The sequence below is a fragment of the Aspergillus clavatus genome, genomic scaffold (assembly GCF_000002715.2).
Source record: "Aspergillus clavatus NRRL 1 1099423829806 genomic scaffold, whole genome shotgun sequence".
Taxonomy (NCBI): Eukaryota; Fungi; Ascomycota; class Eurotiomycetes; order Eurotiales; family Aspergillaceae; genus Aspergillus; species Aspergillus clavatus.
In genome coordinates, this window is record NW_001517093.1 from 1,031,496 (window position 1) to 1,056,300 (window position 24,805).

A 24,805-nucleotide genomic window follows, 5' to 3' on the forward strand; every position below is an offset into this window, starting at 1 on the left:
TCTTGTATTGTATTCTACCATATAAGAGAATAATGATAAAATTGATTGAAGAAAGGAGGGGGAGGGGAATGGAAGGAAGGAAAAAAAGGAAGGAAGGAAAGAAAGGAATCTGGTTTCATTTTCATTCCGGGATATGTACAGTACAACCCATGCAAATGCAAATGCAGACGCAGACTTTGACGCCCCCACTATCCCGCGATAGGTAGGGAACAGGAAGGTGGAAGCTACAAACAGCGTGTATTAAAACATGATATGATACGAATTTGGTGATTTTCTTGCTTTCGTTCGTGTAGAGCCGGGTCACGCCCCAGAGCTCGGCGGCGGGTTCGCCCCGGGTTGACTCGCCAGACTCGACACCGCTAAGGACTGGTGTGAGTTCCATGTGTTCGGGCCGCTGGTCGGCTGCTGGGGCCCATCGGTCGCGTTGTTGCCGTTCATCAGACGAGGCCGTTTGGGCTGGGGGCCTGTCTGCGGGCTCCGTAGATATGGCGAGGTGTCCTGGCTGGACGCGGCGGAGGGCCCACCCGTGTGCGGGGAGGATTGATCCGGGCTGGGCGCGGGAGCAGGATGCAAGGCGCGCGGGCGTGACAGGTTGTTCGGCGCAGACATAGACGCGGATACCGGGGCTGGGGCTGGGGTGGCTTCGTCAGCGGCGCGGGGTTTGGAGTCCACGCTGCGAGGATCGTCTAGGGGCGGGTTCCCGTATCCGACGCCGACGCGGCCCATGCCCTTATCGTGCATGACGACGCGCTTCCACTTGGCAACGACGCTGTCGTAGTCCCACCGCGGCGAGTTGGGGCTGATGTGGCTCTCACGGGCGTCCAGTTCGCGGGCAATGGCGGGTGGGAGCGGTAAGGTATCCGGAGGGAAGAGGGCGAACTCCCGCGGCCATTGGCAGGAGCCCAATTTCTCGACCTGGGCGCGGAGCTGGTTGGCTTCCTGCTGCACGCGGGCCAGCTGGTCGTCTAGGGATTTCCGCTTCTCGACCTCGCGGGCAAACGCGCGCGTGATTTCAAGATGCCAGCCTTCCAGTCGGGTCTCTGGGGGAAGCGAGACCCAGTGCTTGAAGGCCAGCTCGAGATGGCGGATGCTCATCTCCTCGTGCTGCTGGGCGCTGCGGCTGATCATGTTGGCGTCCAGACCAAGTCCAGGCCGGCCGGGTTGAGAGTTTTGCGCGGATTCTGCAGATAGCTGGTCGGATTGCCACTGGTCAATCTTCGCACGGATTGCCTGTCGCACGATTTCAAAGTGCTCCACACCCGGGGGTTTCAGCGGGAAGGACGAAGGAGACGGGAACGGATTGGTGGAGAAGAGACTCGGAGGTGGAGGTAGCATTTGAAGACAAAGCGAAGGGAAGGTCTCGGACTGGATATCGAATTCGAAGGGTGACAGTCGAGGGCGCGTTCGAGTACTACTATGCGCAGTGATTGTTAGCTCAACACACAACCATCCATCTAATGCTCAACCCCCTCACACAGGTCAGGAACAGGACAAAGTAGACGCACGTTGCAGCCTTGATATTATCCAGGACTTCCCGCAGAGCCAGCTCCAGCGCTCTCATCGTATCCGGATCCTTGGCGCTGGCGCCTCGACTCGCGTAGTCGGGAAGAGTGATAGGCCCCGTTCGGGGCTGCGCGGCAGCAACCCGCGACCCCTCGTGCGGTTGACCCGGGTTGGGAATATCATTGATGACACCGGTCGCATGCCACGTAGGCGTATTGAACATCATCCTGACCGCGCCATCGCGCGGCTTCGCGCCCTGGTCACCGGCGCCAAGCTGATCGGACGAGCCCTTGCCGGTGGCCCGCTCAGGAGTATCCCGTTTCCCGGTCGAAGTGCGAGCCTGGCGTCTGGTGATACCGCTCCGAATGCGCCGGATCTCCTCGACGTCGTGGATGCCATCGGGCTTTTTCTTGAAGAGGAATTGGTCCAGGTGTCGACCGAGGGACGAGGAGGTGAACGCCTGGTTGCAGTACTGGCACTTTCGGTCCTTGGCGGTCGCGGAGTTCTTGGATTGACTGCCCGATTGGGTCTGGCTCTCATCTCCTGCGCCAGGAGAGTTCTCCGGGGTCTCGATTGGATGAGAAGATGCTCGTTCGGCCATGTTTCACGAGACCACGAGAGGTTTCGATTGCTGGTAAGCTTGCAGTAACGGTGGAACCGGGAACGCGTCGTTCCAAATCGCATCCGAGGGAAGCTTGGCAGCTCAGCACATGAAGCAGAAAACGCCGGTAAAAGTAAGTGGAGGAAGAGGTGACAGAGAGTAAAGATCGGAATTAAGCGCGGGAGACGCGACAAGCTGCAGATTGAGAGAAAAGGGTGGCCGATGGTACTCCGTACAGCATCTAGAGGAGACTAGAGGGGAGAAAAAAGTGGAAGCAAGAAAGACGAACGACGAAGCGAAAGTTGAACGTGACGATCGACGACCGCCAAGATTTGGCTGGGTCGCTTGCCTCCGAGGTTTAACTACTACAGAGTATGTCCTATGTAGTATTATTTCCCAACGCAGAGGATATTCTTCATTTATCTGCAATAGCGATATGATTTACGATGTTCGGGACATTTTTCGTCGCGATCAATGAGTGTGCCATTCTGGAGTCGAAACAGAAACTAACTTAGTTTGTCTGGATGCAACACAACCAGCAGCAATAATCGCACAAAACAAGGCCACGCCACGCATCCAGCTCCAGGGAGTCCGTTCAAAGTATCCTTGACGATCTCATGTTGTTGCCTTCTTGACCTTTTCGCCAATGTATTCGGCCAGTGTCAGCATCTTCTCCTCCTGGAAGCGACGTCCGACGATCTGGAGCCCGGCTGGGGCCCCGTCATAGGTCTCGGCATCGTCTGGTACAAAGTTAGCAATTGTCGATTCATAGTCTGTGAGACTGGCTTACAATCAATATAAGTCAGTTCGTCCAAATCGCCCAGAAACTCGGTCCTTGGCTCAGGCACATCGATGGACTTATCGGCATGGGTTACCGGGAACACGACACTAGTGTAGTCCAGCAGGTTCACGAATGCCGTGTATCCAATGGAGCGATACTCCTGGGGCTTCACAGCTGCATGTGGTGCGCATGGACAGATAACCCCGTCCACAGGCCGTCCAGTATCTGTCAGCTCGGCTGTGCTGTTCCAATATTCCATATAGAGCTTCTGATACTCTCGCTTCTCCACGTTCAGTGAGGCGACCTCCCGCGCCGACCGGTGTGGGAGCCCGACTCCAAGTTTGACCAAGATCGGTGAGGGGGGTTCTTCTCCGGACAGACCAAAATGGTGCTCAACGTCTGCTCCGCCGTCGGCGTTGTAGGCTCTCACCTGCCGTTGTTAGTACCAAGAGGCTTCAGACCAGTAGGGATGCGGGGAACTTACAGCCAAGTCGACGGCAATGCTGTGAGATGGCGGCTTCCATTCGATGATCTGGAGCAGATTAGCTTGGGCCCTGCGATGACCAACGCCAATGACTCGAAATCATACATACCTTGTGTCCTAGCTTCTTCAGGGTCTCTTCCACAATTCTCATAGCTCGTACAATGGGAGGATGAGGTTTAACCATGCCATCATGAGACATCATGGCAAAAGCCAGCTTACTGGGATCAGTAGCTGATTGTTCCACCAGCGCACGTGTAGCACTCTCAATATCATCACGCCAGGGTATCTCAGCCACCAGCGGATCATGGAACCAGGGCTCCTGGCTGAGTACACCCTTGAAGAGCAGTCGCAGGGAGCGGGCTGTCGAGGCTAGTGGCCCGATCACCGACAAGATTGTATTCTGACCATCCATCGAGTTTGCGGCGCCCTCGTACGGGATACGCCCGGCCGAAGGACGCATTCCGTAGAGGCCATTGAAAACAGCCGGTATCCGAACGCTACCCCCAATATCTGTTCCGAACCCACCGGGAGATCCCTTCAGGGCGATCAGCGCACCCTCGCCGCCAGAACTGCCTCCGCACGAAAGCAGCCGGTTCTTGGGATTCGTGGTATACTTGATGATGTGGTTGACGGTCTCTCCCGTCATCAAAGTAGCAGGAACACTTGTCTTGCAGTATAGCACCGCTCCTAGCTTCCGGAGCTCCCTAACAAGCTCGCTCTCAAAGATGCCCCGTCTGGGATCGCCCTTATTTCCCTGAAACTTGCCAATCCAACCGACGTACCCCATCGTTGTCTCCACGCCTCGCACATGGAATTGGTCCTTCAGACTGACTGGCAGCCCATGCAGAGGTCCGACGGGCTTCTGATATTCTGCGTAGTATGCATCTAGTCTCTTCGCGTCTTCAATAGCTGCGTCGAAGAACACCTCATGTAGGCAATGTACCTAGGCTCGGATCAGTCTACCGAATGAGACCCCAAAATTTCCATCATAACGTACAAGCTGGTGCGCCAGGGCAGCTCTGTGACAGAAAGCCTCAGCTACTTCAACCGCAGTCCAGTTTCCTGTTGTCGTCTGTTGTGCAATATCAGCGGCATCGTTCTCGGTGATCTCCAGCTCCCGCGGGCTCAGGAACTGTTGGATATAGCCAGTGACGTCTCGTAGTTTGGACGGGGAAGGGATAGGCTCCTGGATTCTCCATTTGGCAGGAATAGCATCTAGGATGGCCTGCCGTTTGGCAGCAGCTGCCGCCTTCCAGTCTCCAGCCGTCATGATCGTTGGTATACCGGTGACTTTTGGTGGTCGTATGAAGCAACGGAGTTGCAAGACAGGGTGTGTAGTACAAGATATATAGCAAGGGGGGGGGGGGGGCGGAAATCATCCGCCTTATAACGTAACCACGATGTCGGGGAATGGAGGCATTTGCTTTACTCTGTCAGTTTATCCGTCCATTGCCCCAAAGGAGTAGGTTGATGTAGTACTAGTACTACTCGACCATAGTTGGTCAATAGTGCAGCACAAAGCATGTTGATAACCGAGGATATGATAGCGTTGATTGCAGCGGGGTATGCTGTACGCGGGGCTGGGTTATCTGCTCTGCCCCAAATAATGTATATAATAGTAGTAGTAGTAGTATGTGATACGATGAACGCAGTAGGGCTCCGAAGAGTTATCAGTTGGAGCAGCAGTTGTCGACTGTTCTGTTTATAGAGTAGACTAGGTAGATAGTTGGAGTCGGTGGAACAGAGACTGGTTGTAGATAAGGTTACTTACTGATCTTACTACTGATAGTCCAGTAGTAGTAATCCGCAGCAATGCCAGCACAGGGACTGTGAGATCCTGGTCAGAGCCCCTGTTCGATCTTCGCTAGATCTGCCTATCACTGGGAATTAAGATAAGTATTTCAAGCTGAAGCTAACAAAGTCATTGGTGGATATAGGGTGTCCTCATTGATGCTTTGACCTTTCTTATCGTGTCGAGTCTCCCACGATCACCTGGTAGATCCTGTGCGATTACCTGACAGCTCTTTGTTCAATCTAGCCTTCTGGAAGTAAGATTAAAAAAAAGCTACATTTGTCATCATTTTGGAAGAAGCCCCGGTGGTGAAGCCAAAGTGGCTTGAATAATGTGGGATAGCTATCACTGCAATGGGAGCAGCGGGCAGATGTGAATGGCTTCGAATCCGAGTAACACGTTGCTTCACTGGCTCCTAAAGGGACCTTCAGCCACCTGAAGATTCAGCATATGTGCTCTGAACAGCATAATGATTCGCTTTGAGGTCACAGTTGAACGCTGAAAACTTGAACGTCTTCAAGAATTCTCTGAGACACGCCACGCTTTCGATGGAGGAACACCATTGTGGCCAGTGAGTGTCTTGCGGCTCTCAAGGGCGTTTTCGGGTCACCTTCAATCAATCCCATATAAATTACACGGACAACTGGGATGATGCAGGAAGATCGCTGCTCCTCAAGTTCGCCGTACTACTGCGCGCAACATGGATTATGTTTTAGGGGTTCTACCGCTGCACTAAAAAGGTGTCCAGACCCTAGTTAGTCAGTAACAGTAGTCTTATGACAGATTACATGATCAACCAGAAGCTGGGGATGACATGATACAGTATGGTTCGAATATTATCACTCAAGGCCAACAGATAGCTGTATAGCAGTATGGACATCGCAATGATTGAAATAAGTTTATTTATGAAGGAATTTTCCTCTTTTTATAGTCTCTTTTCTTCCCGCGATTTTTTTTTTCACCGTATTGTTTGATCAAATTTGCAGCTCTTGGACTGCATGAGAAATGGAACGCAACATATTTTCCCATCCGCATGCGACGGCCTCAGGTTGCATCATATATTCTTCAAAGGCACATCTCAAGCCCTTGTTGTTCCGAGTCAACCATGAGGCCCAGTGGCAGACATCTGTCGGACATTCAAATTCACTCGCTTTCCGGCCATCCACCTCTTCCATTTGTCATATCGTGTCACGTCAGAGCCTTTGGAACTGACAGATGGCCAATCAGCCAGCCACTCTGGGCATGTACCGGGAACAATCTTCGGTACCGCGTGCCACGCGAAGCGGGAAGTGCCATCCATATACACCGCATCTCCAGACCGGAGACGAATGATTTCGCAGCCAGACCCATCATCGTGGCTGATAAGGAACAGTCCTTCGCAGCCAAAACTAATACTGATCAGACCGATATCACACTCCTCGCTGACATCTCGATGCGGACTCAGGGTATCTCCAGGTGAGTAGACATTGAGAATAGCTGCTTCGGCCTTTGTCTGTGGGAAGACAGCCCGCAGAAGACTCGCGACATCATTAGGAAATGAGGGCGGGCATCCAGGGGGGTACACTTTAGCAGTCCAGTCGTATTGCCCGCCGAGGGTCACCCAACGAAGTCTCTTCGTCAGGATCTGCTGGACTGTGAGGGGCCTATGTACTTGCGGGTCCTTGGGATATAAGACTCGGGAGGGATCATCTTCAAAGAAAGATACACTTTGAGATGCTCTTTGACCGTTCTCGGCTGGAGCGAGATCTGGCTGATGGGTGCTCGAGGCCTGGTCGGGATAGGTGATATCGTAATGCAGGTGAAGGTTCGTTTGATGCTCATTGTTCGATAGATCCCGGTGAAGCAAGCGAGAGAGAAGCTCTATTTGAATAGCAGGAGGTAAAATTGATGGGATCAATTGTAGACCTACCACTTGTTAGGGATCGATTGCTCTAATTCCCAAGTTCCTTATTCGAAGCTTTGGGGTTGTGTCATGCTAACCAGAGACAAGCTTATGGGTGAAAACGGGCAAATTCTCCGGAAGATTATACTTCTGGTCCCCAGCAAACTGTTCGAATGCGAATTGAAGGCCATCACTTGAAACCCAATGCGACAGAGATACACTATCCGGGAGATCCTCGGGGTTCAGGGTCCTAAGGTCGATGATGCCATGGTCTTCATCAATGTCGGCAAGCGTTATCTTCTGATATGTCTTATAGCGTTGTCGGATAGCCTCCGGAGGGCGTTCGTGAGCATTCAGCTCCTGGATTTGAGCCATGATGATGTGCGGTGATAAGCTTTAGATAAGTATAGAAGCAGTTAATCCGATAGAAATTTTTCCAACTGATAGCACCCCATCATGAGTGGCATTCTTTTCAATCAGTATCATTGATCAACATTGCATGCTTTCGGGATCGCACACATTTTGGCTGGCTTGTCGGTCGATGACATCCAACCTCTGAAGCGGAATGATGTCTTGTTGAAACGAAAAGAGGATGAAAAAAGAACGAAAGAAACGCACTTGAACGCGCTCACCGCCTTTGTCGCGAGGGATTTGTTTGTGTACACTTTTTCCTTATGGGCTGACCGCCTTTGTCTCCCCACCATCAAAAGCAGAGACGAAAATAACAATAAGACGACCTGGTTCAGTCGACTCGACAAGCAGATCAAAAGACCATCAGACGCTCGAAAATCATTGTACTCAGTCGACCTTGACCACTGGACGATCTCCTGTGGTGCATAGCTCGGAATTGGCTAGTCCCCTCGCTAGCTTTCGAGGTTCAACTCAATCCCTATCCGACCCTCGCAGCGGTTCAGAACGTCGATCGATATCCTTCTATTCATTCACCTTGACTCATCTTCTGCCTATTCGTTTTGATTGATTCTACTTGCTAGTGATCTGAATAACCTCGTTCCCTCAGATTTATTCATTCCTTCGGACTACAGTATATCAGAAGTTACACCGTCACGATGGAGAATTATCAAAAGATTGAAAAGATCGGTGAGGGTATGTAGTCAAGCTGTGGCTCTGCATCGACACCTAAATCTGTCATATCCGTTTTGTTGCACCAACAAAGCCGTAGAGTCATTGGGCTAACCTGTAGCTTGATGGACAGGAACCTACGGTGTCGTTTACAAGGCCCGTGAGCTCACTCATCCCAACCGCATCGTTGCTTTGAAGAAGATTCGGCTCGAGGCAGAGGATGAGGGTGTTCCAAGCACAGCTATTCGGGAAATCTCGCTACTCAAAGAGATGAGCGACCCAAACATTGTACGACTTCTCAACATCGTTCATGCGGACGGCCATAAACTCTATCTCGTCTGTGAATTCCTGGATCTCGACCTCAAGAAATACATGGAGGCGCTCCCTGTGAGCGAGGGTGGACGTGGAAAGGCGTTGCCAGACGGTTCTGCGCTCAGCAAAAGCCTGGGCCTGGGAGATGCCATGGTGAAGAAGTTCATGGCTCAGTTGATTGAGGGAATTCGCTATTGCCACAGCCATCGTATTCTGCATCGAGATCTGAAGCCTCAAAATCTGCTGATTGACCGCGATGGCAATCTCAAACTGGCTGATTTCGGCTTGGCGAGAGCATTTGGTGTTCCACTGAGAACCTATACTCACGAGGTAGGATCCCAATGGACAAATTCTGCTGTCTGATGGCGATCTCATCTAATCTTATCATTCAGGTCGTGACATTATGGTATCGCTCGCCTGAAATCCTTCTTGGTGGCCGTCAATACTCCACTGGCGTCGACATGTGGTCTGCCGGCGCTATCTTTGCTGAGATGTGTACCCGCAAGCCATTGTTCCCTGGTGATTCCGAGATTGACGAGATTTTCAAAATCTTCCGGTACGGTGCTCTATCCGGTGCAATATCTACCTCACGATTGGTGTTTGGCTGACATTATCACAGCATCCTTGGTACTCCAGACGAAATTATCTGGCCTGGCATCACTTCCTTCCCCGATTATAAGCCGACTTTCCCCAAGTGGAAGCGTCAAGAGCTCCGCTCACTTGTCCCGGGCTTGGAAGAGGATGGCATTGACCTTTTGGAGGCTCTGCTCGAATATGACCCCGCGCGACGAATCTCCGCCAAGCAGGCCTGCATGCATCCATACTTCCAACATGGCAGCTCCTACTACTCTGGTCGCGGCCGGAGAAATAATTACCACTAACTGAAGATTCGTGATGATCTTTGTTTCTTCGTCTGTAATGTATTTATGCATGAGATGACTGACAGATGCCATTGACACTGGAGTCCACTTGAGCCCATGCTATACGTTCTGGGCTTGTGGTGGACGTACTACGGCTCCAGTCTCTGACACTGTCTCGATTCTTTCTTTTCTCTTCCTTCTCACTGTCTTCTCTATCTGTTTATGGCGTTACTTCCGGTGTGATATGGTGGGAAAGAAATTAGGTTACTGGGTATTTTCATGGAGTGTTTTTTTTCTTCTTCAAGTCAATGGAAGCGTATACCATTCAAAGTATCCTGTCTGCATCTAGCATGAATTGAAAATGGTTGGCCATTGATTATCTGAAAGGCTACATGGAGTATGATATTTGGGGGTCAGTGATCGTGAACATAATTTCAGAGACCAAGGCTTTTTGATCCCGCGTCATCTTACTTCCATAAATATCACAATTCACAACGTGTTCTCTCTACATCAACCTCGCTTATATCGCAAGAGATCGATCGATCAAGGGGGAAACACGAAATGCGGTATCCCTGTCAAGGTGAGACGCTGACCAAAATTTAGAAGCTCTGAATCCTGACAGTCATGAACCAAGTCCAAATTCCGACATATTGTCTGACTGGGATCATTAACCTAACTCAGCCTTGCCAGGACCCGGGTTTCTGGATGCTTATCTGTATCGACTCAGCCTCGATTTCAACGTGAAAGTCAGGGACTAAGGAAGGATATTACCTACAAGATCATGACTATCTATCCGGTCTGCCCTATGAAATAGGTGCATCAAAAAGTATCCCACAGCTGTCCAAACCGGTTGGTAGTTTCTAGTGCTGACTCTACAATTGCTCATCCTCGTGCTGATGCAGGTTAGATGATCATACTTGTTTTCCTAGTCGAGCATTGATTCCTGAGCATTCAGCTGCTCATGCAGAGTTACGATGTTATTTTCAGCTCAGGGGCTCGGCGCACCGACAGACAGGCCCTGGCAACGACCAATTGCACCAATCTCACTCCCCTCTCATTGGTGGGGACCATCCGACCGCACTATCTACTGCATAAGCGTTTACGACTTGGCGACCATGTGTCGATGGTGCGAAACGCTGATCCAGAACGGACGGGTCGCTGACATGGGGGGCCCCTAAGGGGGCCAGGGCTGCATTCAGGGCTTCCGGAGACACATTTTCAAGGCCTCGCTATTGGTCGGTCGATTATCCTGGTGCTATTCTCGCATAGGTGAGTCCGACATGGTTCGTCTATGCCGGTATACTTAATTGGCTCAGCCTCAGGCCGGGCTCAAGATGGGCGTAAAAAAGGCGGATACTCATGGCTATCTTACCAGGTTTGTCCCCCTCGTGGACGTAATATTATCACTGCGTTACAGTGCCGCAAGTATCAAGTGTCAGCCGCTTCAAGACTAGTTGCTTACAGCTGAGGACAAGGGAAGGGGTTTATAAATCCTCCTCCGGGCCGTGTTTTCCTCTTCTCTTCGGCAGCATCCAGTCTCACTGGCACTCGCTTTTTGAAGATAGTGATCTCGACTTCCCACAAGAACAAGTGGAAAAATCATGGAGCTTACTGAAGACTATAACGACATGGAGTCTACACCTCCTCTTTCCACCCGCTCGGAGGGTCGACCACCGCGAAAAATGCAGCAAAGCCCACAGGATATCATGAGTCAATTCTGGAATCAATTCAATACCAAATTTCCCGGTAAGGTCTTCACTGTTCTCCCTGATAACCCCTATGCACGCTCGAAAGCCGCGAGGATACCGAGGGGTACAATCAGAGGGCAGAATGCGGGGAAATCATACGAACAAGCCAAGAGGGAATGCCAACGGACCGTTGAACGCATTGTCAAGGAGTGCAGGCGGGTGAATCAAAAATATACGGATCCGCATTTCGACGTCGAGGTCGATCTCAAATCTGGAAGAAGAGACTGCCTGGACTCGCTGGGCCAGAAGAATATGGAAATGCGCCCGAGGGGCGTGAAGAGAGTGACTGTAAGTTATACCCTCAAACTCATCTCATCAGCTCGCTACATACAGGACCGACATTAACGGGCTGGATGGTCAGGAAATCTTCGAGAATCCACAGTTCTTCGTCAATGGGCCAACTGCTTCTGATGTCCGCCAGGGCCGCGATGGCGACTGTTGGTTCATGGCTGCGCTTGGCACTATGGGAAACAAGCAGGGTCTCATAGAGAAGATTTGCGTTGCGCGAGACGAGAAAGTTGGAGTCTACGGCTTCGTCTTTTACAGAGGTCAGTGTATGCTGTCTAGACTTTTATCAACGCAGCTGACAAAAGTTTCGGTAGACGGAGAATGGCAACAGTGTATCGTGGATGACAAGTTGTACCTGCGAGCAGCAGACTACGATGAATCCGTAGACGAGAGACCCATTTGGGATGACATCAACCGAAAAGATACCGAAGAGGAGTATCGCAGAGTCTGGCAGACTGGCTCACGAGCACTCTACTTTGCCCAGTGTGTGGATCCTAACGAGACATGGCTGCCTTTGCTGGAGAAAGCCTATGCCAAAGCGCATGGTGATTTCTCCTCCATTGAGGGCGGTTTTGTAGGGTAAGATGCGTTCCGTGTGGCCTGCGTATCTCCGCTAATGCTGTTTAGCGAGGCGATCGAAGATTTGACGGGTGGTGTCACATCAGATATATTGACCAGCAACATCCTGGACAAGGATCGTTTCTGGAACGAGGAATTAATGAAGGTTAACGAGGAGTTCCTCTTCGGCTGCGGCACCGGACTGTTCTCGAACTGGTTGGATCCTAGCTATCGAGGGCCCCCAAGAGACAGAAAAGGTATATCCGAGAATCATTCATATTCAATTATGGATGCAAAGGAGATTGATGGCCAACGTCTGCTCCGAATGAGGTACTTCAATCGCTCCTCTGCACTACATAAATGCTTATTTGTTACAGGAACCCGTGGGGTAAGAAAGAATGGAATGGTGCCTGGAGTGATGGTTCCGAGCAATGGACTGCTGAATGGATGGAGAAACTGGGCCACAAATTCGGAAACGATGGCGTACGTTTTCTTTATTTATATATGGTTTTTGATGCTGTAAACTGACACCTCATCAGTTCTTCTGGATCTCCTACGAGGATCTCCTCAAAAAGTATCAACATCTTGATCGCACACGTCTCTTCGGGCCTGAATGGACCGTCACTCAACAATGGACCACTATCAACGTCCCGTGGTCTGCGGACTATCACAGCACCAGGTTCAAGATTGACGTGACCAAGGCTGGTCCGATTGTCATTGTCCTTTCTCAGGTGCGTACCGTCTAAAGAACGTGGCCCTTCTCTTGCTGACAATGGAAAGCTCGACACTCGGTATTTCAAAGGTCTGGCCGGCGAGTACGATTTTGTCCTGAAATTCAGGCTCCAAAAGGAGGAACAGGAAGAGTACATCGTCCGCAGCCATAGCAGCTATCTCATCAACCGATCAGTGAACGCTGAAGTCGACCTCGAACCCGGCCGATACTCCGTCCTCGTGAAGGTTACAGCCTACAGATACGACAACATCGAGTCTGCAGAAGAGGTTGTTAGCCGCCTCGCATCAGAAAGGCGAGAGAAGCTGGTTCAGATCGGTCTCTCGTACGATCTTGCGCACGCAAAAGGCTTGGTCGTGGAGACGGAGCCAGAGAAGCAAGCGCGAGAAGAGCGTGAACAACGTCGGCGCAAGCTCGAAAGACGAAAACTGCGCGAGCAGACAAAGTTACGATTGCAAAAAGCATGGATCCGCGAGCGCAAGATGGAGTTACGGAAAAAGAGAGCCACAGAGAGACGTTCGACATCAAGCAGCGGCAGTCTAAGCGACAAGCTTAACCAGCGGCCCACCGAGCAAATTATCCCCGATGGACCCGAGCAATCACCAGCAGATATGTCTAATGGTTCTGTCAACGGCTTTGGTGCAAAGTCTTCCCAAAACGGCAGCGTTCCGAGCATTCACCTCCCTGGACAGAATGGCTCCAAGTCGATGAGACAACGGAGCCGGGACATTCCCCGCTCGAGTGTGGACACATCTGTCTCTTCGTCATATTCGGTCGTTTATAGCGAACAGGAGCTGCTGGAAGGGTTCGAGTTTGACTCCGACCTTGATATGCCCTCCGAGGAGCACATGGAGCCGAAGACGGCTCCCGCAGCATCCAATACCGGTGCCGGGGCCAGCAGCGACCCCTGGAACGCGGTATGTGTAGTAGGATTGCGGGTATATTCCAAGGATCCTCAATTGTCTCTTGAGGTCGCTCGTCCTATGGCCGAAGACGACGTTGAAGCGGCTCTGGACATGGATGATCCGGCTGCAAGTGCAACTCTAGAGAAGGCCAAGTGCCGGTCGATCCCGACCAACTGGTCTTGAAGTTGGTATAAAAGTCAGTGCACGGGTTAAACTAGACACGATCAATACATAAATTTCTTTGTTCATAATAACCGCTCAGCTGAATTCCAGATAGATGTATCACACAATGATCAGGCTGACCCCGATATTTGTATATTGAAGAGAATAACTCAAGCGAAAGTACTACCTTCAAGAAAATAAGGCACCATAGCTTTAGCTTATAGTACACTAATATACTTCGGAGTTGCAGTTTCATAACCAGTTGACGTTATAGAGCACGTGCTAAGAGCTCCCTTTGTTATCGTTATCTCATTCATCAGCTTTCACATCTCTCCTTGCTGCAACCTCATACCAGCATGGCGCAATGCGCCAACTCGCAATAAGATCGCTAGATGGATCTGTTCTAGCCAGTTTCACCCCCGCCAAGTACTCGTTAATCCGTTTCCAACTCCGAGCAAGTTTCCCCCGCTCGTTTTCCAGCTCGCGAAGCACAGCGTCCACCACCACCACCACCAACCAGAGCTTCCAGGTCCCTGTCGGAAACAATGGGCATGTTTCATTGAAGTTAGTCCAAGTCCAATGACACTTCATACTTGTTTCTATACTGAGTGATACTGACACGAGATTTGAATTGCAGTGTGGTCCATGCTTCGTCGTCAACTGTGCCAAATCGAGCAAATGTGATTATCCATCTGCCTCCAGGCCCGGTATTTCGCAACGACGATAAACCCCAAACACACACATATGATACCAGCTTGAGCCCTGCTGGCAATGAAGATGCCAAGGTTGCTGACGCCTTGGCGTCTGCCACATCCTCGACAGTGGTGACAATCAACTATCGCTTAGGAGCTGTTCCAACCTCGAATAATCAGTCCGTGTACAGATACCCGACGCCAGTCCACGATACACTCGCCGGGTATGACTGGGTGTTGCGGAACCTTCAGCCCGGGCGCATTGGTGTCATCGGCACACATGTCGGCGGCTCCTTAGGGCTGATGCTTGCTCTGACCGAAGCACAATCCATACGTGCTGTGGCAGCCATCGAGCCCATATGTGACTGGACCGGGTTGGATGAGTACTGCGATCTTACCGGGAACGATCCATTGGAGCAGGAGAGCATTACTACCAAGAAACCCAGGGGTCGAAGTCGTGCTCTCGCCCCGCCAGATCTAGTTCCGCTTCTCGAAGCTCGGGAGAGATTCTTTACTACACCGGAGCGTTACTTTGATGCCTTTGCTTCGCCTGTTCTCTTCTTACGATCTCCGGGCAAGGATGTCCCCAAGATCATCCCGAGATACCAGACGGGCCCCGAGTATCCAATCCCTGTGCTTTTGCACAAAAAAAGGCCCGGGGGATCTATCGAGGATCTCGATATCAACACACTGCAGAGTGATATTTACGATTTCTCCACAACACCTTCAGATCGAAATTCGGATCCCGAATTTGCAGTTGAAGCCAACATTGAAAATGAAAGGCGACCCATCCGCCGTCGCAAAGCGCTCCACCGTTGGCCCCCGTATGGCTTGGACTATGGCGTTAGCGGCTCCTCCTACTCCCGTGCTTACAACCAGGGCATCAAGAGGCTTGAGGTGGCACTTCCTAGGATCAATATTTTTGTCGGCGATGACAAGAATGAGCGTGGAGACCCCACTCCTGCACCCGATGAGAAACGGCCGACTTCCCGCAGTACCAGAAAATTGCAACGTCGACCCGTTCTGGTAGACCAGGCTAATGAGATGGTCGATGTCATGCGCAAGGCATGTTTCTGGGGTCGAGAAAAGGGGTTCGGAGAGAGTAGAGTCACTCTTTCGCAAATGCGATTTGACGCTGGGGCAATATCTAACACGACGGATGCAGGCAAATGGATGGGCGATGCATTAGCGGACGAAAAGTGACTGCACTAGATAAGCTGAATCAACAATCAATAACTGGCAGGAGATGTATGCATCGTGCATGCGCGGAAACCCAAGCCAACGAAGTACTCAAGGAAAGAGAAGAAAAGCAAATCATAGGATGGGCTTGCGGCTGAACACTATCTACTCAAACTGGTCCATATTCAACCCAACTCCTTTTTTTTTGCAGTTTTGCAGATGTCTTTGAATCAGCAAATATTCTTAGGAACTTCCAATACAACCTGCCTATAATTATTAGAGCTTGGATCACTTCAGAAGCGCGGCTCGACAGCCGCTTTCGTCTGATTGAACTCGAAGTATGGCGGATAAGCCACAATTGCCCTTTGCAAACGGTGAATATCCTGTTGGCTGGATCTGTTCCTGTCAAAGGATTTCGCAGCAGCCAAGGGAACTGGACAAGAACAGAGATACAGACTCCACCAGCTGAAGCCGACCACAACTCTTACTGGAAGCCGTGGGCAAATTCGAAGCTGTGATCGCTTGTCTTCCCCTGACCAACTTGGGTCCCCCTCTGCCACGGCCGTTACAAAAGAAATACCTTTTTACCTCTGGACTTTTATGATATACGTTTCCTTTGCATGTTTCAGAAGTGGAAGGTCCATAGCGAATGACGACTACATACATCCAATTTGCAATGCTGGTAGATTTGACATCTGCGAGCAGTGTAAAAACTGGGGAGCAGTATGCTTACGAGACACACAAGTTGACTCATGATCTACTCTGGGAAGCGTCAATCAATATGGCGGCATGGCCGAGGACCTTTAATGGAAGCTTCAACACATATCATTGACCACCCTCTCCCGAATTAAGGCTATGGTCCTCAGGTTCCATGGGAAAGGCAAAGGCAGCAGCAACTATTAATTATGCCACCATAGTTCAGGATGAATATACAGTATATTTGCAAGGTGACTGACACATGGTTGTAAATGTGCTTTCTTAGTGCTGCTCCTTTTTTGGTCCCTAGTAGTAGGTAGGAAGGGTATGATCTCAGAGGGAGGCCCGGCAGGGCGAGGAGCCCGTCTGTTGGCAATCCGGCAGAAGAGGTAAGGCATCAAAAAGAGGTTGGCATTATCTAGCAGATTCTAACCTCTCAAGTTAAGAAACGCCTTTTTCCATAACCGCTTAGAAAAATGTGATATGCCATTGCCTGTCCTTGTTCGATCGCGAGAAAGTGCACAGTCGGAGAAGGGAATCAATGATAGGTTCATCATGCCAACAAACATTTCTCCTGGAGGGCGTCGAAGTAACTGTTTGCGGACCAAGTTTTGATTGACACTGGCCGACAGCTACAACGTCTGATTGACGTCCCGATCAACGTCCAAAGAGTTGGCGCATGTCTCAATGTGTAGAGGCAGAGCCGCCGCCGCTCTCGACGGCCATCTGCATCTTCATCATCGCTGCCCCTTTCTGCCCACCGGGTCCAGTTCCAAGCACCTGCTCGCCAAACATGCGCAGCTGCATCGGCATCAATTGGTTTCCGTAATGCTCGCTAACGTCGTGCTTTTCCACCGCGCATCCAAGATCGCTCCAGCTTGCGGAATCCGTGCCGTACCGCATGCATTCCTCCGCTTTGGCTGGGGTCCACCACCTCGGAAGGAGATCGGGGTTGCGTTCAACGCGCTTCAGGAACCGGCGGAAGCCAGCGCGTCCGCCATCAGTGGCACCGCCGTAGATGCTATCCGCATCAACGTCCCCGGTGAACGTGTAGTCATCGTCCAGCCGGAGACGGTAGGTGTCGATCAATAACTTGTAGGTATCCTTTTCGGTGCGGTCATGGAGCCAGGTCTTTGCGTCGAGGCGATGGAACGGCTTCGGGAAGTCAGCCTCCAGGGCTTTGGTGGATTGAGTGGCGTTGGCATCAGCCGCGGACTGGGTGCCGGAGCCTGCGTTTGCCTGAGCGTTGGCGGCGCAGACCTTCTTGTGAGTCTTCCAGTCGGCTTTCTGGCAGTCGCGAGAGCAGTAGACGGCCGATTTTCAGCGGGAGCAGTTCTTCAAGGGAGCATTTTCGGATTCGTCCTTCTTGCAGCTCCGGCAATTGCGTGTCTCGGTGGGATTTGAGTCAGACATGATCTTTGCGAGTGCAATTGTTCGGTAAGATGTTGTGAGGATGAGTTTGATTTTACCTTTTCACTGCAGGTGATATAAGCAGCAGTGTACTCGCCTGGAAAGTAATTTCTATCAGCATAGTTATAAGTCCACATGGTAGATGGTATAGTAGGTGGTAGATGTGGTACACGTGACGCGTGCGCTGAAATGGATGGTTGTGGAGCAAAAGGGGGCTTACAGTTGACCGAGGTTAGAAAAATTTTGCCCCACCTAACCTTGGCCAGCTTTTTAGATTCCCTATAGAAAAATTTTTTCTAACCTTGGCCAACTTTTAGCCCTTAGGGATAAAATATACTATAGTTTCATAAAAATAATATTTTTATAAAAGTTTTTTAGTATATACTAGGTATATACTACTATATATATAGTAGATTACCTTATATAAATACTACTTACTATTATATATATATATTTATAGAACTCTGGCATCCACTATACCGGCAAAAAAAAAACTCTCTGGCCAACACTATAAGGATCTATGATCCGCGAGAATTGGAAACTAGTGTGAAAGAAGAATGTTGTGAATAGATTCAAAGGTAGGTGTCCTTATTCAAAGAGATTGTCACTAACTTCAGAGTTCAGTGGTCACGGGCAGGGTTTATATCTTTGTATGTCATGTGACTATTCACATGACCTCTTGTGAGGAGCCTTCTCATCAATAAGCTCTTCTATGAAGGTAGCTTTAATATAATACATAATAGACCTTCATGATCCTTACAAACACCAAAACCCCCCTACCATTCATTTTTGGTCAGGAGAATGCTAAAAATTATATTTAACTACCACCTGAGTGGTTATTAACTAGCCTTTTTATCTTAAACCTACTTATTACAGTATAATAAGTAGTAAGAAGAAAAAGGGAGCTCCTGCTATAGCAGTAGTAGGAGCCTCTATACTAATCTAGTCTACTATATTATTTAGTAAATTTAATAATCTTAACTTATAGGCCTATTTAACTAAGCTACTAGAAGCTATTATATTGGAATTACTGAGGGTAAGGTAGTATCACCCAGGGTGAAGAGAGATAGGCTGGGCTGATGCCTCTTTACTTACCTGGGGTAAGATCTTATATTTATATCTAGCTATTAGCTATCTATCTAAAAGATAAGTTATAGATATTATAGAGATTTCTTAGGTTAACCTTAGTAACCTAGGGTTAATCTTAGTAATTATTAATCTACTTATAATATTTATTTACTAATATTATATCCTCCCCTACTTAAGATAAAGCCTGTCCTTAGTAGGTTATCTAGCTTCTTACTAAAAGGTCCTTATAGTCTAAGGGAGTAATATTATATATAGTAAGTAGGATTAGATTTATACTTAGTAAGTAATATTAGATTATATTTAGTAAGTAGTATTAGATTATGCTTAGTGAGTAGTATTAGATTATACTTAGTAAGTAGTATTAGATTACTTAGTAAGTAGTATTAGATCATGCTTAGTAAGTAGTATTAGATTACTTAATAAATAGTATTAGATTATACTTAGTAAGTAGTATTAGATTATATAGTAAGGAGGGTTACTAGTATGATTATTATAGTAGAGGTAAGGTAAGGTTATATATTATTTATTTTAATTTTAAGTAACTCTACTTTTACCTTACTTATTCTTTTTTTATCTCTTATATTTCTTCTTCTTTTCTTCTTCTTCTTCTTTCTCCTATAAGTATCTTTCTTTTTATTATATTAATTATTATCTTCTTTTAGTAAATCTCTTTCTTTATATACTAGTCTCCTATATTCTTCTTATACTTAGTAAATATAAGTATCTTATAAAAGAAAGATAAAGGCTACCTTATCTATTAGAAGGGTATAGTTACTTCTAGTAAGTTTAATAAGTATTCTTTTTTACTTTAGTAATTATCTCTTACTAGTAGTAGAAGATTATCTTAGTAGGCCTAATAAAAACATATTAAAGATAATAAATATTATTTACTTAATTATCTAGAAGTTTAATAAGGATGGGAAGCTAGATATAAAGGAATATACTTACTTAGGTTATATATTAGCTATTATTCTCTAGTAGTAAGATATATCTTATAACTATATATTAGCTTATAGTAATTATTTTTTAGATAAGGATCTCTTTAGGGGATGTATCTCTACTCCTAGTTATAATAGATTTATATTCTTTTAGAGGTCCTGTGCTAACTATACTTAGAGTAACTAAAGATTAATATATTTATTTTATATATAGGGCCTTTATATATAGAATTCTAATACTTTTAATAAGTATATATTCTCCTTAGTAAATATTTCTTATCTATAGTTACTAATCTTTTTTTACTCTTATAGACCTATTATTTAAGCTAGTAGTCTTAGTTTTCTTATTAATTATAGTAATAAGTTATATAATTTATCTATAGAGTTAGTAATAGTAACTAATAATTATAGTAAGGAGTTAGATAATAGCACTAGTAAAGGTTCTCTAGATAATAGTAAGTATATATAATCTAATATAGAAGATGATATTAATTCTCCTATTATAGAGATAGATTCTTTTAGTATTTCTTATAATAAAGGCTCTTCTCCTATAGTAAGGGTAGGTTCTTTTAGTATTTCTTATAATAAAGGCTCTTCTTCTATAGTAGAGGAGGCTCTAGCTAAGAAGTATTATCTTTCTTTAAAATATTTTATAGTAATAGTAATTAGTCTAACTAAGAAATATTATTCTGCTATAGTAACTTTCTCTTATTCTTAGGCTAGTTTTTCTTTAGTAACTCCCTCTCTTACTTAGGTTAGTTCTATTATAGTAACTCCTTCTTATACTTTAGTAAGTACCTTATTAATAACCCTAATAGGAAGCCTTATTAGGTATTATTCTTCTTTATTATTACTTAATTATAAAAATCTCTTTAATAGAGTTTATATTCCCTAGCTAGTAAGTTATATTAACTAGGGTAATTATTATAATCTTTTTATAATTTTTTAGGATCTTTAGGTATTTATTTATTATATTAAGGCTTATCTAAAGGAATTAGCACCTCCTCCTAGTAATAATAATTATTTATTCTAGTTAGCTAAGGCCTTATCTTATAGGGTTCTTAATATAAAGTTTAACTTAGACTTTTAATTAGTAATTATTTATTACTTTAGTTAATTAATATAATTCTTAATACCTTATTATAATTAATTTTCCTTTATAATTAGTAAAATCTACTAATCTATAATTTCTTTTCTTCTTCTTAGGAAAGTAATTCTAGTATAGTACTATTTTCTAATCTATCTATATAAATATATTATCTTTATACTACTCTATTTACTTCTAATAAGAAGGTATTATAACTATAAATAATCCTTAAAAATCTATCTCTCTAGTATTCTTTTAAGATATTAATTCTAAATTATTACTTTAAATTCCCTTCTAGTCCTTATTATCTAAAATAGTTAAGTCTTCACTATTCTATAGCTCTAGTAACTCTATTTATTATTATATAAGATGGCCATTCCTTACTAATTTTTATTTACTAGTATATTAAGTTTTTTATTTATTTATTTTATACTATATCTTTAATCCCTCCCCTACTTATTATAAACTTTCTCCTAAATATTTTTACTTATTATATCCTTCTACTACACACTATAATAGTTCTTTATATAATAGTATTAGGGGGTTAGTCTTATTAAGTATCTTTTATATTTTAATTAGATTAGAGATTAATAGGCCTATTTTTTATAGCCTAATATTAAGGCTTACTAATATCTATAGATATTATAGATTATCTTCTATCTCTACTTCTACTAGTCTCTATCTATTAATAAGATTTTTTAGGGTATATCCACCTAGTTCCTATAATATATATATTCTAAGGGGGTAGGCCTTAATTATCTTATATAATCTAAATTACTTACTCTTAAACTTCTAAGGACTCTTATTTTATATAAGGACCTACTAGCCCTCCTTAAGATAACTCTTTTTTATTTATAAATCTTAGATTATCCCTCTCTTAATTATATATTCTAATAGCTTCTTATTTACTAATACTTATATATATATTACTCTTATAAGCCTATTATAATTATTTTTCTTTATAGGTTCTCTTATATCTCCTAGTAATCTTAGTTTAATCCTATATAATAGGTAGAAGGGGCTTTTACTAGTATTTATATAGGTATATATCTATATTATAAATACTATTAGATAAAGATATTCATCCTATAGCTATGTTAGTTTCCCTATTAAATATTTTATAAGTATTTATCCTAGGAGTCTATTAAGGTTTTTATTCTTTTTATTTATATAGGGATGGTTTAGTATTATTATTTAGTATTTTATTTTTAAGATTTTTATAAAGATTTCTACTATATATAATAGCAGGTTTATACTATTATTAGATACTATCTTATTAAAGGTGCTATACTAAGTAAATATCTCTTTATATAAGAACTTTGCTATTATTTTATCTATAGTATATAGAATAGCTTTTATAATAACCTATCCTATTATATAGTTAATAATAGTAATAATCTATTTATTACTATTTAGTATTATTAGTAGGCATCTAATAAAATTAATACCCTAGTATTTAAAAGGCTAGATACCTTTCTTCATCATATAATATTACTATTCCTATTTAAGATGTTTCTTTAATCCTTATAATATTTAATAATTTAGGCATTCCTTAACTATAGCTTAGATATTATACTATAGAGAAGGCTACTAAGCTTAAGTTCTAATAGCTCCTAGTAATACTAGGTAGTCTATATAATTATATTCTCTATATATTTCTTATAGGAAGTCCCTTTAGAATAGAATCTCTAGGTATAGGGCATCTCTAATATCTATAATATAGATTAATTTCTAGTAATATATAAATTATCCTTCTAGGTATTATCTATCTATAATTTAATTTAGTAAGAGGTATAGTACCTCTTTTTTTAGTTTAAAAGATAGGGTTATTATTAGTATAAGCTCTTACTTCCTTTTATCCTATAATAAGATCTATAGCTCTAGGTATTCTACTATAATATTATATTATTTATACTTTATAAGATTATTTAAGCTTTTAAAATATCTTATCTCTACTATCTCTTATACTTCTAATATATTAAGTAAAGTTCTTTTAATAATATTACCTAGCCCTTCTTTTATAAAGTTAAAGTATTAACTAATTATATCTAATACTATTACTTTACTATCTTTTTAATAATAGATCTCTAAGTTATAACTTTAGAATTCTTCTACCCACTAGGTAAGCTACTTTAAATACTTAGTTATATTTATAAGATATTAAAGACTCTTATAATTAGTTACTACTATTATTATCTTTCTATTATTAATATAGTAATCCTATCTCTAAAGAGCTTCTTTTATTATAAGTAGCTCCTTCTCTTATATTAGATAGTTTCTTTCTATACTACTAAGCTTCCTTCTATTAAATATAATTAGGTAAAGTTTATAGTTCTTATCTTCCTATATTAAAATTATTCTTACTACCTATTCTAAGATATTAGTCTTAATTTAATAAAGTTAATTAAGGTCTATAATTATTAGCACTAATATAGTAATTATTGGTTCTTTTAAGTTAGTAAAGATATCTTAGTATCTTACTATCTAAGTAATTAAGTAGAATTTCTTCTTTTAAAGGTCTTTATCTAACTTCTTTAATAGGTTATAGAGGGTAGTTATAACCTATATAAATCTTAGTATAAACTAGTAATAATATATTATAAGTCTAAGAAATTATTATACTTTATAGATATTTTTTAGTTTTAGCTATTAGATAATAGCTTCTATCTTAGCTAGTATTAGCTTTATAGTTCTTTCTCTAATAATATACTTATAAAATTTAATTTCTTATTAACTAAATTTATACTTTAAGACTTTTATAAATAGCTAGTTCCTCTATAATTAGATAAGAACTTCTTATATATATTATTTATATTCCTCTTTACTTACTAAGAATATTAAGATATTATTAAGATATACTATTATATATAGGAGATCTTATAGTTAACTATTTATATATATCTAGAATATTATAGGTATATTACAGAGTCTAAATAGTATTATAAGAAACTTATATTTCTTAAAGAAGGTATTAAATACTATCTTAGTAATTAAATTATCTATTATCTATAATTAATAGTACCCTAAGAGAAGATTAATTTTTAATAGGATCTTTATCTAACTAACTTAGTTAATTAACTCCTAAATTCTTAGAAGTAGGTAGATATTCTTAATAATAACTTTATTAAGTACTTAGTAATTTATATATATTTACTATTTTTCTTCTAGCTTTAGGACTAATACTATTAGTAAATCTTACTAACTTACTAAGGCCTAGATTACTCTCTTTTATAGTAGTTCTTCTACTTAGTAGTAAGTTTTCTTAAACTTCTCTAGTAATTAGGGATAAGTATTTATATTAGTTAGTTTAATATTACTAGTATTAATAATATAGTCTACCTCTTAGATAGGTAGTATTCCTAGGTTAAGTTCTTCTTAGAATATATTCTTAAAGTCTTTTATTTATTTACTATAATTTGTAGTTATTAATTTCTTTTTACTAATTTAGAGGAGGTATAATTATACTATTAATTTCTTTTTTTATAAGATCTACTTTAGTTATTTTATAGTTATCTACTATACTAAGTTATCTTTATAATATTTAATCTTATATTAGGGGTTAATAGGGTAGATAAAGTATATTCTTCTCTTATTTTAAAGGGTTATTTAGCTTAATCACTAGTTAATCTATAGGTTAGTAACTTTTAGCTAGTTATAACCTAAGATTACCTTATACTTATTAATATCTAGGATCTATAACTTAGTAAGATTAATTTATTACCTAATTTATATTAGTATCCTTACTTATTAGTAGGTATTTATTATAGTTCTATTTAATAGTTATATAATTAAGGATATTTTTCTTTTACTATAAGGAGGCTCTATTATATTAAGATAATTAGTAATTATTTATAATATAAATAAGTAATTAGCTCTATAGTTAATAAGGGCCTTAATCTAAATTATCTATCCCTTATTTTATACTTTTATTATATAATATATAGAGTTAATACCTATTATATTTAGATATACTTTAGTAATTTCTTATAGTAGTTAAAGATTCCTCCTCTTAGGTAATTCTTTCTTCC

The 24,805-nt window shown here is 43.4% G+C and overlaps 7 protein-coding genes across 7 annotated transcripts, besides 5 other annotated features; 3 read left to right on the top strand and 4 right to left on the bottom strand.

Moving 5' to 3' along the window:
• Positions 1 to 300: 300 nt before the first annotated feature.
• On the bottom strand, positions 301 to 2,104 carry ACLA_082620 (uncharacterized protein; the record flags this gene model as incomplete). Its single annotated transcript, XM_001267996.1, has 2 exons — positions 301 to 1,411; positions 1,506 to 2,104. The coding sequence occupies 2 exons, from the start codon at positions 2,102 to 2,104 to the stop codon at positions 301 to 303; spliced, it is 1,710 nt and encodes a 569-aa protein (XP_001267997.1).
• A 615-nt stretch (positions 2,105 to 2,719) lies between these two features.
• On the bottom strand, positions 2,720 to 4,639 carry gmdA (putative general amidase GmdA; the record flags this gene model as incomplete). The annotated part of the gene is made up of 5 exons (XM_001267997.1): positions 2,720 to 2,844; positions 2,895 to 3,315; positions 3,370 to 3,417; positions 3,479 to 4,312; positions 4,367 to 4,639. The coding sequence occupies 5 exons, from the start codon at positions 4,637 to 4,639 to the stop codon at positions 2,720 to 2,722; spliced, it is 1,701 nt and encodes a 566-aa protein (XP_001267998.1).
• Positions 4,640 to 6,260: 1,621 nt separating this feature from the next.
• alkB (oxidoreductase, 2OG-Fe(II) oxygenase family) lies at positions 6,261 to 7,418 on the bottom strand (the record flags this gene model as incomplete). The annotated part of the gene is made up of 2 exons (XM_001267998.1): positions 6,261 to 7,066; positions 7,142 to 7,418. 2 exons carry the CDS (start codon positions 7,416 to 7,418, stop codon positions 6,261 to 6,263), a joined length of 1,083 nt encoding a protein of 360 aa, XP_001267999.1.
• A 692-nt stretch (positions 7,419 to 8,110) lies between these two features.
• Positions 8,111 to 9,316, top strand: nimX (cyclin-dependent serine/threonine-protein kinase CDC28; the record flags this gene model as incomplete). The annotated part of the gene is made up of 4 exons (XM_001267999.1): positions 8,111 to 8,147; positions 8,257 to 8,765; positions 8,828 to 8,991; positions 9,055 to 9,316. The coding sequence occupies 4 exons, from the start codon at positions 8,111 to 8,113 to the stop codon at positions 9,314 to 9,316; spliced, it is 972 nt and encodes a 323-aa protein (XP_001268000.1).
• Positions 9,317 to 10,896: 1,580 nt separating this feature from the next.
• ACLA_082660 (calpain-like protein) lies at positions 10,897 to 13,707 on the top strand (the record flags this gene model as incomplete). Its single annotated transcript, XM_001268000.1, has 7 exons — positions 10,897 to 11,331; positions 11,405 to 11,591; positions 11,646 to 11,910; positions 11,959 to 12,219; positions 12,267 to 12,372; positions 12,429 to 12,620; positions 12,670 to 13,707. 7 exons carry the CDS (start codon positions 10,897 to 10,899, stop codon positions 13,705 to 13,707), a joined length of 2,484 nt encoding a protein of 827 aa, XP_001268001.1.
• A 343-nt stretch (positions 13,708 to 14,050) lies between these two features.
• On the top strand, positions 14,051 to 15,581 carry ACLA_082670 (uncharacterized protein; the record flags this gene model as incomplete). Its single annotated transcript, XM_001268001.1, has 2 exons — positions 14,051 to 14,250; positions 14,324 to 15,581. The coding sequence occupies 2 exons, from the start codon at positions 14,051 to 14,053 to the stop codon at positions 15,579 to 15,581; spliced, it is 1,458 nt and encodes a 485-aa protein (XP_001268002.1).
• Positions 15,582 to 16,937: 1,356 nt separating this feature from the next.
• ACLA_082680 (putative MYND domain protein) lies at positions 16,938 to 17,800 on the bottom strand (the record flags this gene model as incomplete). The annotated part of the gene is made up of 2 exons (XM_001268002.1): positions 16,938 to 17,540; positions 17,723 to 17,800. The coding sequence occupies 2 exons, from the start codon at positions 17,798 to 17,800 to the stop codon at positions 16,938 to 16,940; spliced, it is 681 nt and encodes a 226-aa protein (XP_001268003.1).
• A 1,204-nt stretch (positions 17,801 to 19,004) lies between these two features.
• Positions 19,005 to 19,214: a microsatellite.
• Positions 19,005 to 19,221: a microsatellite.
• Positions 19,039 to 19,215: a microsatellite.
• Positions 19,222 to 19,335: 114 nt separating the features above from the next.
• Positions 19,336 to 19,363: a microsatellite.
• A 3,451-nt stretch (positions 19,364 to 22,814) lies between these two features.
• Positions 22,815 to 24,179: a mobile genetic element.
• Between the last annotated feature and the right edge of the window lie 626 nt (positions 24,180 to 24,805).